Raw genomic sequence first — 12,924 nt, forward strand, 5'->3', positions numbered from 1 at the left:
TGCAAAGGAGCTTTTTTCCTTCCAAAAGCCTTTCCTCCCTAAGCCTTTGGAAGTCGTGGGAGTTGGCTCCTGGTCCTCTGACAAAGCCTGCCTGAGCAGCCCCATCTTGTTAACAGTGGAATTGGTGGGAGTTTGTCATGATTAAACTGCAGATAATCATCATTACAGCCCTCGTGGCAGCCCAGTGATGAGACTTTATGATTATTGCTCGCCTTAATGAGCAGGTCTCTCTTAACTCCCCAGAAAAGCGAAGAGAGAAAACATTAAGTTAAAAAAAGGAGCACTATCCCGTTGGGAAACATGCCCGGAGTCTCCAAACTTGGATTCCCAGAGGAGGCTGACTCCTGCCTCTGCTCCTGAGATCTGGAGCTGTGGCTGAGTTAATCGGGAGCCCATGGTGCCACAAACCCACTTTGATCTTTTCCTGTTTCTTGCCATCCACGTTCCCCCCTGACCTTGGACCACTCGGGTTTTGGGGTGGGTTTGGAGCCCTCTTGTTTTTGGGGCTGGATTTGGAGTCCCCTCTGGTTTTGGGGTGGATTTCCTCTGCTTTCCATCTTCAGCCAGGCAGAGCCCCCAGATCCCATCCAGCAGTGAAGTTGGGTGTTCAGGAAGCAGCAATGAATCCAGTGATTGACTGGCCATTCCAAAGGGAACTGATGTTTGGAATAAAAATGTTGTAGCTCTTAAAATGACCCTGTATGTTCTTGTCCTCTTGCAGTGTCTCTCCCCATCCCCTGGCAGGGGAGCCTTTCCCTGCAGACAGGTGGATTTAACTCTTCAGTGTCCTCTGGAAGTGCCAGCTGTGCATAAACAAAGCTGGAATTTTCTTTGGAGACAGACCATTTCCTCCTTGCAGCCATGGCAGCCCCTGCGTGTGTTCGTATTTATTGCAGAGCAAATCCGTGTCCGTGCTCATGAAAGGGTTACTCACTTCTTGTATCTGCACTGCCGTAGAAATGTAGGAGCAGGGATTGCAGGAAGTCATTTGGTGGTTCCTGCGCTTGGGAAGGGCTGAGCCCAGTGGATGGGCTGCTCTGTTTGCCAGAGCCAGGCTCTGCTCCGGCCAAACAAAGTCTCCTGCTCCACAGTGGGCTGAGTAAACGCGATACCAATTCACAATACTTTAATTATTTCTCCAAGGAGTCGAGCCTCCTTTTAATTTTCTTCCTGAAAGGCATTGCCTAAATTGCCTCTGTGCCCAGCTTTCCTTCCTAGTGGAAAACTACTGTACATTGTGCTGTCCAAACGTCTTGGCTTGGTCGGGAGCAAAGTGGTTCATCCTCGGGTTTTTCGGGGTGTGCAGGGAGCTGGAGCTCCTTTCCCAAACCCACCTTTCCCAAAGTTTGTGCTCTGGTGCTGGGGATGACCAGAGTAGCAGAATGTGTTAGAGCCATCTGTTCGTTTGGGTGTTCAAAGCTTTATTTTTGCAAATACAGAAAAAATCATCACTTAATGCTGTGCTGGGAAGCAAAGATTGCTTTGAAGCACTGGAAAGTTTTAATTGGAGTTAACAAATTGAAACAAAAAGATTTTGCTGGGCTTGAGCAATCTTGGGATAGTGGCAAGTATCCCTGACCATGGCTGGGGGTGGAACTGGATGGGGTTTAAGGTCCTTTCCCACCTAAACCATTCCATTATTCCATGAAAAAAACAGTGGGAATCTGGCACAAATCACCATGTGACACAGCCCATCACTGAGGCTGGCAAGCCTCCACCTCCATCCCTTGTCCTGAGTTTTTAGGATGAGTGTTTGGGGAGCCATGGGGTTCATGTATCCTATCTCCCACTCCATCTCCTTCCCTTAATTCCTGACTGGAGGAAGCTCTGGCACTGCTGGAGCAGGGAGCTGCAGGGATGGGGTTGCCTCGCCCGTGCACAGCTCGGTTGGTTCCGTTTGAGTCCCCAGCTAAATTCTGCAGCAGAGACCCAACAAACACACTGCATTTTATTCAGGAGGAGCTTTTTAACCTGGATTAGCTGAGATCAGAAGCTCCAGGCATGCGAGAGAGAACCGGCTGCATGGCTGGCTCAGCTCTCGTGCCTGTGGGGTGACATCTTGATGACAGTGGAGTTTAATTGCTCTCTGCTTTGCTGATACAGGCTATTGTCCATTTAGGGCCTGGCTTTCTGCTGTACAGGGCAGGACAAAGCATTTCCATTAGGCTACAGTTTGGTTTTTAACTTAATCATGTGTCTTACTCTCTAAACTTCACACAAAAATTGAGTTTTCCTGCATTTCAAGTGGGATGATATCTGAGATGCTCAGATGTGTAGTGATGTCAAAGGCTGCTCATGATGCTTCCTGGTAAAATTAGTAATTTTACTAGAGTGGTGAAATTCTGTAACTCTGAGGGACTGGGAATGGTGAAATTCTGTAACTTTGGAGTTGGGAATTGTGAAATTCTGTAACTTTGGAGCTGGGAATGGTGAATGAAATTCTGTGACTTTAAGGAGCTGGGAATGGCAAAATTCTTTAACATAACCATAGGTTTCAGCAAATCAAGTTGAGGGGTTTTTTTTGAGCTGACTCTTTAAACTCCTTTATTTTTTATCTTATAGAAACACTCTCGATTTTTAACCCTGGAAAATTAAACCACTGAGGAAGCAACATTTGTGCTGCAACAGCCCACTTTAAATGATGCAATTATAACTAAAGAAGCCAGTGTGTCTTTAGCAGTTTAGCAATTAAAAACTTTCAAATGTACAGCTTAGCATTTTGGCTGACATAAAAGCTTTTGAGCATTTTATTGTTGCTTGTACTTCTGGGCAGGATTCGTAGGTGCTTTAATATTATGGTGATAATGTGGCCATTAATGCCTATTAGGCAAATGATAAATGATAATAAATACAAACTACAGTTCAGAGTAATTGGTGAGAGTCCAGCTCTTAAACCTTCGTCAGAAGCACCTTTTAAAAAATTATTTGTGTTAAAAGCTCGAGTGTTTGCTTCTGCCCAAAGAAAATTCTTTTAAATGTTGGGGAGGGGAAAATGGGGGGTCCGTGACAACACTTGTCTTATCAAGATGATAAATGGGATTAGCTTGGAGGAGTGAGCAGAGGTGTCCATGGGATAATTTGGGGGTTGCTGCCCAAGGAACTCCTGTCACACCCCACTCTACTCCTGCTCCCTGAGGTTTGCAGATCCCATCTGCGTCCCTGGAAGGATGTGGGTGAATCCTAAATCCTCCAGCAGCATCCCTGTGGCTCACCTGGGCAGCTGGCACCTCTCTGGAGTAGAAAGCCTCAGTAGTGGTGGATTTACGTGGAATTTCCAAGGCTCTTTCCATGAGAATGTTGGATTTGAATAGCAAAACTGTAATTTTCGTGTCGCAGTAGACTCCATCCCATCTGTTCTCAACTTCAAACGGGATCCTTGGGAGGCCCCAAATTGCAGATGGAAATTGTGTTGCAGGGAGATGGTGTTTTAATTCCACAAGTAATGGATGGGACATAAAAAGGGAATATTCAGGAGGCTTTTTTGGCTGCTGTGTTTCAGGGAGGAGGTAAATACAAGCCTTGGAATAGTGGAATGTCCTGGGAGCAGCCTTTTGTCTCTCCCTAATATGCAGCAGCTCTCTCCTGGGCCAGCTTGGGCTAATTGACTGCCAGCGAACTTCACACAGACCCACTTGAAGTTGTGGGTTATTCCAGGGTATTCCTGTCCCTTGGGATTTGTATTTCTTGCTGCTAATGAACTCAGGGACTCGGAGCTGTCTCCTGGGAGTCTGTCACAGCCAGGCACGGGGTGGATCTGCTTTGCTTTTGGACTCTGGTTTGCTTTGCAAGGTCCGGGAGGGGTTGAAAACAAAAATATCAACGGAAAGTGAAATCTGTGTAGCTCTGCAGGAGCTTTTCCCACGTATCCAGGTGTGCTTGAACTGAGGAGCCTCCTGGATTGGGATCAGACTCTTTTTATCCCACCCTTTGCCCAGTTGTGCTGGGAAGCCAGAGGAAGTAGGGGAGGGAGCCTTGCCTATATTTGGACCTCTCTGTGTGGGCTAAAGAAACATAAACCAGTCATAACTAAAGAATTAAAGAGGAACTTGGAGTTTGGGGCATTACAGAGTCTGAAATTTGTGCTTTTTAAGCGATTTCTGGTTGTTCCCATTTTTGTAACTGGTTCCTGAGGTGCAGCAGCTTTACCTGGGCACTGGTTTTACCTGGAATTGTGTGTGATGGTTGAAAACATCCCATTAATGCCAGCTTTGGTTAGCAGGATTTTATAGTTTCTCTGTATATTTATTGGAATTCTTGCTACTAATTTTAACTGTTTGTAAGAAGCTTTAAATTCTGAAAATAATCCCCTTGTTCCAACACAAATAAGGGTAAATTTTCAGTTGCACTCTGGGCATTGGTGACTCTGAACATTGAACAAAGCAGACAAACACATCAATACTAAGTTCAGGCAAATATTTTCCATAGAACCCAGGCTGCAGTATAAATTCCAGTAAATACATGACAGAACTTCCCAAAACGACGTATTCTTTAATTATCTGTATTTCCCTGAAGAAACAGGGAGGCTTTCAGCTGGGTACTTGACCTGAGGATTTCCAGTGTCCTTTCTGATCCTGGGTAGGAACATCCTATCCAGCTTTTCTGCTAAAGGTGTTAAAAACCTTCTGCCAGCTTCAATCATCCCTGATAAAACACTTCATTAGTTTTACATTCAGTTCTGCTGTGTTCTATTGACACTTTCTTGTTCTTCCTTCGTACTCTTTACTCAGCTTCCGTGTGCCAGAGCTGGAATATTTAAGTGTGAGGAGCTGTTTGTGTGTTGCCACCACCTCTGTGAGCTTTCAGAGTCTCTCTTTAGGGTTTTGTGCTCTCCTCTAGCCTGGGGAAACTAAAGGATGAGCACAATTCTCTGATAATAAAAGCTAAATATCCTGTGGGAGCTTTGGGGATGAGTGTTGGGGTTTTTCTGGTTTAATCTCATGACTTCTGAAATAATCTTATGGTATGTGGAGGACTGACAAAAAGCACTTGGGTCTGTGGGGTTTTATTCATGTTGGCATCCCAGAGCAGAGCTTTAAAGGGTTTTATTTCTCCACCATTCCCCGGGAATACAGCAGGAGCTGTGGAAAGCAGGGAACGGGGGGGGCATGGAAGTGTGGAAGTTCTCTTTCCAGATGGCAAATAAATGAAATTTTATGGAATAAATACCGAGGTGTATCCAGGCCCTTTCTGAGGGTCTGTTTTCCAGTCAGGTGGAGAGGGTGAAGCTGGTAATTCCAGTTTGGGTAGATCTCAGAGGCACAGCTGTGGTTTGGATGCTCCTTTGGGAGTTATTCCTGCAGAGCTTTGGGACTGCAGGATGGGCCCAGCTCTGGTCCAGCAGCTCCTCTGCCGTTCCAAGGGAGGTTTGACGCAGCTCCTTGTGGGACCTGGCAGCCCCTGGAGCTGCAGGAACGCTTTGCCAACCTTCCAGCTGCGTCAGGAAGCCTTCAGCTGGAACAATAGCACAGGCAGGAGTGGAATTCCTGCGTCTGAGGTGCGTTTAAAGGGGCTTTGCTGCCTCTGGAAACGGGTGGTTCTCATGTGGTGTTCCCCACAGATCCCAGGAATTGTGCTCCTTCCCTCTGGACCTCTCCAGCGCTGTCACCCTCATGGATGAGCTGCAGGGATGAACATCTGCTACCTGGCAGCAGCATAAAACCTGCTCACCTGACAGGTGGCTGCTGCAAAGTACCTGAACTGTGCTTTTCTTCCTTAGTTTTTTATCTTTAATCAGCTTCCAGGAGCTGTTTCTAAACACAGAGAGTCTCCTGGAGGGCTAAAGCTGGAATTCACTGGGTGAGGTTGTGCCCCTTTGCTTGGACAAACCTATCTTGTTTTTCTTCTTGTCTGAACACAAAGATGAGGTTTCATCAGCATCCTTGATTTGCCAAGGATTTACTGCACCCAGGGCTGAGGAGATGACTTGGTTTAATTGGAAAGACACAGGGAAAGACCTTGTTCCCACTAAAAAGGGATGGAATGGCACTTGTAGGAACTGCAACGCAGGAAGTTCAGTGATGGCATCACTAAGGAACAGGAATTAAGTGACTCTGAGGTGACTGTTCAGAAAGTGACAGAGGGGTTTTGGAAAGGGCAGCAAGAACCCCTTAAAATTGGGGTTGTCCATCTGAGAACATCCAAGGAAGTTAATCCAAATGAAGATACAAATGGAAACGTGGGTTTAATTTGGTTTCACGTCATTCATCTGTTCTCTTTTATTCTGAATGGAGGTGTCCATGCAGGCATTTAATTTCATCTAATAAAGGTACTTAGAGTCACATCCTTAATTAGTTTAGGGTGTGCAGTGTGTTCTCCTGTTCCATGAATGTTCTGAACGACCTGTTGCCACGGATTTGGACATTGGGGAAGTGATGCCTGTGGAGGGATGGTGCTGCTGAGATGCCAAAAGCCTTCCCCTTCCCTGCCTAAAAAGGGACCTGGGATGGTGCAGTGTCCATCCCATACCCATCTCTTCCCTGTGATCCCTCCTGTGGAGTGTGGCAGGGAGCTCCAATGTTCCTCTGGAGGGGATCACAAACAGGCACAGACAGAAACGCTGAATTTTGGGAGATAAATCTCAGCTTTGCCATTTAGCTTGCATAAAGCTGATATTACCCACTTAACTTCAAACCAGTTTATTTGTAGACTGTGGGATTTATAAGTTCTGTAATTAAACTGTGTCTGATTTGTGCATCAGGACTTCTGTTCCTGCCTCCTTATTCCATCCTCCTTACCCCCTTTTTATTCCCCTTAAACAACTTTCCAGACCGAAGAGCAGAACTTCCCAAATCTGTAATTTGCTGTACAAGAACAACATGGGTTGGCTTTTTTCGGGTTTTGTTGTTTTTTTTTTTTTTTTCTTAAATCCAGATTTTTTTCATGTTTCAAATGCTTGTTTGCTCAAGTATGTTCCTATGAATTTCTGGACACGGGGAACAAAAAGCTGGCCAGGCTGTCCATGAACAGTGTCCTGTGGAATGCAGTGTCGTGGCACTCGAGGAATTCAGTGATCTCTGTACCAAGAGCAAGATGTTGTTTATTGGTGCTTTCTAAAAGTTGTTCTGGGTCTATAAAATTCCTTATCCAGTGCTCAGGGAGTGCTGTCAGCTCTGAGCGTGTTCCTGCTTTCCTCAGCATCATAAATGTCCCATAATGATCTTGGGTGTGATGCAGATCTGTGACTTTGTGTTGGGTGGGCTCTGCAAAGCCTCAGACTCTGTCTTGGGCTGGGTCTATCCAGCCAAGTTTTGTTAGGTTTATCTGGGCTAAAAGGATTTTTTATTTTGCTGGTGAATTTAACCATTTTTTTGTTGATGTCATGGCCGAGTCTCTTCACTCCTGGGCTGGAAAAGTTTTAGGAGAGGTGATAAACTTCATGAATTTCAAGCTGTTTAACTCTCTTGCTGCTGAAATGTAAATATCTGTTTCTGTAATCCATTGGAAACTGGGTGACACAAACAGGACAATACAACTCACCCTTTTCTACTTGCTCTCCCGAATTCCTGGTGGTTTTCCCATGGAAATGTGTCTCCCATACATATGGCAACATTTTCACTTATAAATGACACTTTCAACCTATTTATAAATTCTTCTGGCCCTTTGGAAAGCTTCACAGTGAGATCCCACAAGCCCCATGGAGCTCAAGTCCCATCATGGAATGCTTTGTGTGATTTAGGAAATAAAACATCCAAAGCCCCAATTGTGCTGGAATTGGAGAAATCCAAATTCAGTGTGGCTTGGGTTGGGTCTGTTATTTTTTTCTTGAGTTAAAACCTCAGGTGAGACTTGGAATGGAAGTCTTTGTGACCTGTAAAATCACAGCGAGGCAGAAAGGCTGAAATTGAGCACTTTGGAGCAGTTTTGGAGTCCCAGGAATATGATTTTTTAAATGGAAGCAACTGAGCCTGGAGGAAGAGGCCGATTGTTGAAACAGGCAACGTAACAACACGATTTTGCAACGGAGCTGCAAAAAGTTTGCTTTTCCAAAGGATTGCCAGCTTTCTCTTGGAAAAAATTCCCTTTGCGTCCTCTCAGGACGAGAACTGGAATAAATTTTCCCTTCGAGTCTCCATTTTTAAACTCCAAACTTACATAAGCACCAAAGCTGAGCTGTTCTGTGCCCAAAATGTGGTGGAGGGGTCGGGAGGAACCACGTGTCACCTCTGAGCTGCTCCTCTCCTGAACTAAGGGTGACCTTAGTTTATCCCTTTTCTGGACACAAATGTCTGGTTCAGGAACTTTTTTTGTTTTCTTATTTGAAATCTACATTTCCCTGAGCCTTTTCCCTTTAAAAAAGAATTAAGGAAAGTAAAAAAAATCCAGGTGAAAAATTAAGCTTGAGTATGGTATGGCAGTGAACATTGGAGCTTTGAATTTCTCTGAGGTAATTTTTGTTTTTCCACTTGTTTTTGTAGGATGCTGTGACGTCAAAACCAGTCATCCAGTTTCAAGGAAGCCAAGGGGTAAGTTTGTACCTGGAAAAGTTCTTTCCTGGGTTATACATTTAATGGGAGTGAGGAATTTGGGCTGTTCCAGCTCAAGGAATGATGCTGTGATTGCTGAAAGTGAGGGATTGAGGTTCAGGTGTGGTCCAGGAAGGTGTTTGCCCATGGATCACATGGATTCTCTCTCTCTCAAACCTTTTTTTCCTCCTCTTTATTTCCTAACTTTGGGAAATTCAGATTTATAAGGCCGTGCCGTTGGGTAGAACAAGGAAAAGGTGCAGAAATCCATGAAAATCTCACCTGTATCCCAAGCCTTAAACTGAGCCCAAGACTTTTTGGGTACCAGTTCCTTCCAGCAGCAGAGCTTGGAGGCTGCTCCGAGAGTCCTGGAGGTTTATTTAATACAACTGCAGTTCTGTGAGTACCAGAAGTTATTTTAGATTTAGGAGTTTTACTTCCCCAAGTTCTGTTCCGATGACAGAACTCCAGGGTATTTTTAGCCCCTTGAACCAGTCTGTCATGCCAGTTGCTGACAACGTTGAGATTTACGTGGTGGTGTTTCTGGTAAAGCAATGCAGCCCTTCAGTGAACTTGAAAAATGTCATTTATATACCTTTTATTTCTAAAAAAGCCTGTGTTTAACTTTAGTCTCTGCATAAAGAAGGGGAATTTAATTTTTAAATTTTTTTTTCCCAAGAATCTGAACATGGCTGTAACTTCTGATTGTTTTTCATGCACTGGCACATTAAAGCTTTCAAAAAGGCTTGGATTGAGTAGACATTAAACCCAGCACATTGTCCTTGCCCACATCCTACTTTGTGACATTATTCTCCCTAACAGTACATAGAAAATGTAGCAGGAAAGACATGATTGTTATTGTAAGTTAAGAAGAAAAATACAAACCTTCTTGTCCTGGGAAATAAAGAAAGGAGCAATTTCCAGGTTTTTTACTTTGTTTAGACTTGAAACTTCCCCGAAAGCTCAGCGTGAAAGTTGAGATCAAAATCTGCCACTGAGGTTGGGCACAGTCAGAAGTGAGGAGGAAAACTTAAGGGTGGGTGATTTGTCTTTATGGGATGAGCTTTGCATGGAATAAAGAAGCTGAAAAGACTGGGAATGCTTTCCTTTCCTTTTGGAAGCAGCATCCACACCTGACTTTTCCTGTGAAGCTGCTTAAGTTTTGGAAATTCCTCCTCTGAATGTTTTTCCTTGAAGGAAAGGTAGCAAAAGGGATCAAAACAGCTTAAAATGTTCCTCTGCCCTGAGCCTCTGCTCTCTGCTTGTGGTGGGTTTCACCTGGATCTGATATGGATTAACAAAAAATACTAATTTCTGTGGGTAATTAAGAATATTTTCAAATCCTGCAGTTGCTTCTAGAAATTAAAAAAATAAAACCAAAAGAGTTCATTGTATTTAAGCCCTGAACTCCCAGAGATGAGTCGTTGGTGGAAGAGCTGCCTGGCACCTGTAGTGTCACTCCATGGAGAAGGAGAAGAGCCAGGAGGGCTGGGCTGGAGAGAGGATGTGGCAGCCAGAGCTGACCTCTGCCTGCTCCTCCTCAGTGGTTAATTAATGGCACTGACGAGGAAAGGCCGAAGGTAGAGCTTTGAAGAGAGCTGCAGCTCCATGGGAGCGCACAGAAAGAGCTCTTTGTCCCTTTATTATTATTTTTCCTGGGTATGACAAGGAGCTGGCAGCTGGGGAACCATCTGCTTTTAAGGGTAGGACTGTGCATGTCAGGATTCTCCTGCTTTTTAAGGAGCTGAGGCTTTAAATGCTTTCGAGGGATCCTCCATCAGTTGGACTGGAGAGATAATTCCAGGAATTTTAACAGGCTCTCACATCCAGATGATGACATTAAAACGTATTTGTTGAGCTGCTTTATTTTTTAAGTTATTTCTTCCACTCTTCCTCCATTCTCCAATTTGCTGCCTTGCTATTTTGCTTCCCAAAAATGCAGCTATGGAGAATCCCATTAACTTTTGAGGGTGGGAAGTTTGTGCACAGCACAACTGCCAGTGTGATTTAAAGCAGCGAGGATTTAACAGTGGGAATTTTCTGTGCGAATATCCCTCTCTCAGGAGGGAGATGCTTCACTGGATGATTTAGGGAGGCAGGACATAAAATAAGAATTTAAACAAACTGCTGCTTCTTGAATTTAATTCTCTGGAAGCCTTTAAATGACTGTGTCCATGCGTTTTCACCTATTCCAGTGTTGCTCTAATGAAAGCTGTCAAGGATACTTTCAGTTTCTAATACACAGAAAAAGAAACTTCCATGTTTGAGACACTAATTAACCAGGGAAGGGAATTGTTGGGAGTAAAACCCAGGGTCAGCAAGGTGGCAGCTCTGGCCAGCAGCAGAAAGGAGGAAGTCAGTGGTTGTAGCCCAAAATAAAACAGCTGTTCCAGTGACAAGGGACAAAACCTCCTGCCTGGATCCTGGTGTGCCTCGAATCTCACAGGAGCTGATAAAAACTTCTGGGATTTTGCCTCGGGATGTGTTTCTCTGTAGTGATGCTGCTCTTGTTAATGGCTTTTATTCTGTGTAATAATCAGAATTTCAGTCGTAATAACCAGGTTGTTTTTATCAGTGTTCCTCTAAAGTGGGACCATGGATATTCCTTAGGAGCAGCACCTGGCTGTCAGCTTTTCCTCATGGATTTCCTTGGATAGTTGTACAAGTTTTTATGGAGTTTTGAGCGTTTTGCTTGTTTCAATGGGCACATCAATTAGAATTGAAGAGCTGGAGAGTACCACAGCATTACAAATTGTGTGCAGAACTGTACAAGAAATACCGAAAATGCTTCTTTTCTGGTAAAAAGACATGCACAATCAGAGCTGAAGCTGGGTGAAATTTGCAGGTGCTTGTGGGGTGGTGAGAGCAGGGACAGAACTGAACTGGGGGTGGGGAAAAAAATACCCTTCAGGTGCCAAACCCACGTTTGTTCTGCAGCATTTTTAATATGACCATTGGGAGCAAAACCTCCTCGCTTTGGGATTGGAAAATACAACGTTTCCCCCATTTCTTGGGATGAAGTTCTGGTATTAATAGAGGGAGGCGAAATCTCTGTTCGGAGTGAGCTGTCCACAGATGAATGTTACTTGAAAGAAGAAAACAGAAGTCACATCTGTACCGAGCTATTTTTAAGTGTCTCTGGTTACTGGTGCAATACCCAGCACCAAAATTAGGGCTCCCTCAAAGCAGTCACCATGCTGGTTTGGTGGCTTGAGAAACCTTCTGTTTTCAGCTAAAAATAATTCCTAGATAACGGCCGGGTTGCACATGCGACACTTTTCAGTACTAAAGTGACTCTGCCTCATTTTACAGCCTCTGGAAACGCTGCAAAAATCCTACAAAAATCCAAAACTGGGGCTTTTGGAGCAGCTGTTTTTTTCCAGTGGTAAAGCAGGAACGAGGAGAAAGTTCTTGTAGTGTGTGAAGATGTGATTTGGTGACATCCTGCAGGTTTTATTTTCCAAGCTCAGGTGCAGCATGGCTGGATCCCCCTGGAAGTGGAACATCCCTGTTGGATTTTCCTTTTCTCCTCGTTCCCACCAAATTTCCAGCTGCAAAATCCCCCCAGTCTGCTGCTTACATAACTGTGCCTTTGTGCCTGTTCTGGTAAAGCAGAGGGGAATTTTCTTCCCCGTGCCTGGGTGGGGGCAGAGGATGCCAGGAAAGATTAAAAGGGCTCAAGGGCTGTGGCACACGTTTGGCAGGGGAGATAATGAGGCTGCTCAGGGAGGGTCCAGCAGCACCCAAAAAATCTGCTCCCAGTGTTTTCAGACCCAGATCCTGGGGATGACTTGTCCTTCTGTATGAAGCAAGGCTCAAGTCTGGGTTCCTGGGCTTGGAAGAAGGGAGCTCTGTTTGAGGGCAGGGAAACGCCACACACGGGCTCGGCTCTTCTTGCAGCCTCCGAGAACATCCCTGTGGTTTAGCAGAGGGACACAGATCCCTGGGTTTTCCAGGCTGCTGGAGACGTCTGAGGTCTCAAGGAAACCACCCAAAACCCCTCCTGTCCCAGCACAGTCATGTGTGGATGCCACGGGCTGGCTTGCTGGGAGTGTGTATTTTCTGCATAGATGTGGCAATCTGGGTAAATATAAATCAGTGTGGTGAAAACCTGGCCTAAAATAAGCTGGAGCTGGTGTTCCTTCTGTCTCATCTTCTGGAAGCCATCTTAATTATCAAATATTGATGTGATAGTAGAGCTCAGACACGACATTTACGTCGGATCCTGAATGCAGAGGGGAGACAGTTTCCCTTTTGAAAAATGAATGGCTGGGGGGGATGAGAACAACAATGCAGGATGGCTGAGGAGTTGTCTGTGGAGCACACTTAATGCTTGATTAAATATTTAATTTAGAAGCAGCGTCACACTCTACTGTGAGCCATGAAATCTTGTTATGGAATTAAAATTTCTTAAAAAAGAATAAGCATGCTACCTAGTGACCTGGCATGTGCTATGTTTAGT

General features: G+C 44.7%; 1 protein-coding gene across 1 annotated transcript in view; it reads left to right on the top strand.

The window, feature by feature from the left end:
• ELL (elongation factor for RNA polymerase II) overlaps positions 1-12,924 on the top strand; it is a 53,587-nt gene that overhangs the window by 16,398 nt on the left and 24,265 nt on the right. Inside the window, exon 2 of the mRNA XM_032092472.1 lies at positions 8,415-8,462. Within this exon, the coding sequence (XP_031948363.1) occupies positions 8,415-8,462 (48 nt within the window). The remainder of the gene's footprint in view (positions 1-8,414; positions 8,463-12,924) is intronic.

Source organism: Corvus moneduloides, chromosome 28 (assembly GCF_009650955.1).
Source record: "Corvus moneduloides isolate bCorMon1 chromosome 28, bCorMon1.pri, whole genome shotgun sequence".
In the NCBI taxonomy this organism is placed as follows: Eukaryota; Metazoa; Chordata; class Aves; order Passeriformes; family Corvidae; genus Corvus; species Corvus moneduloides.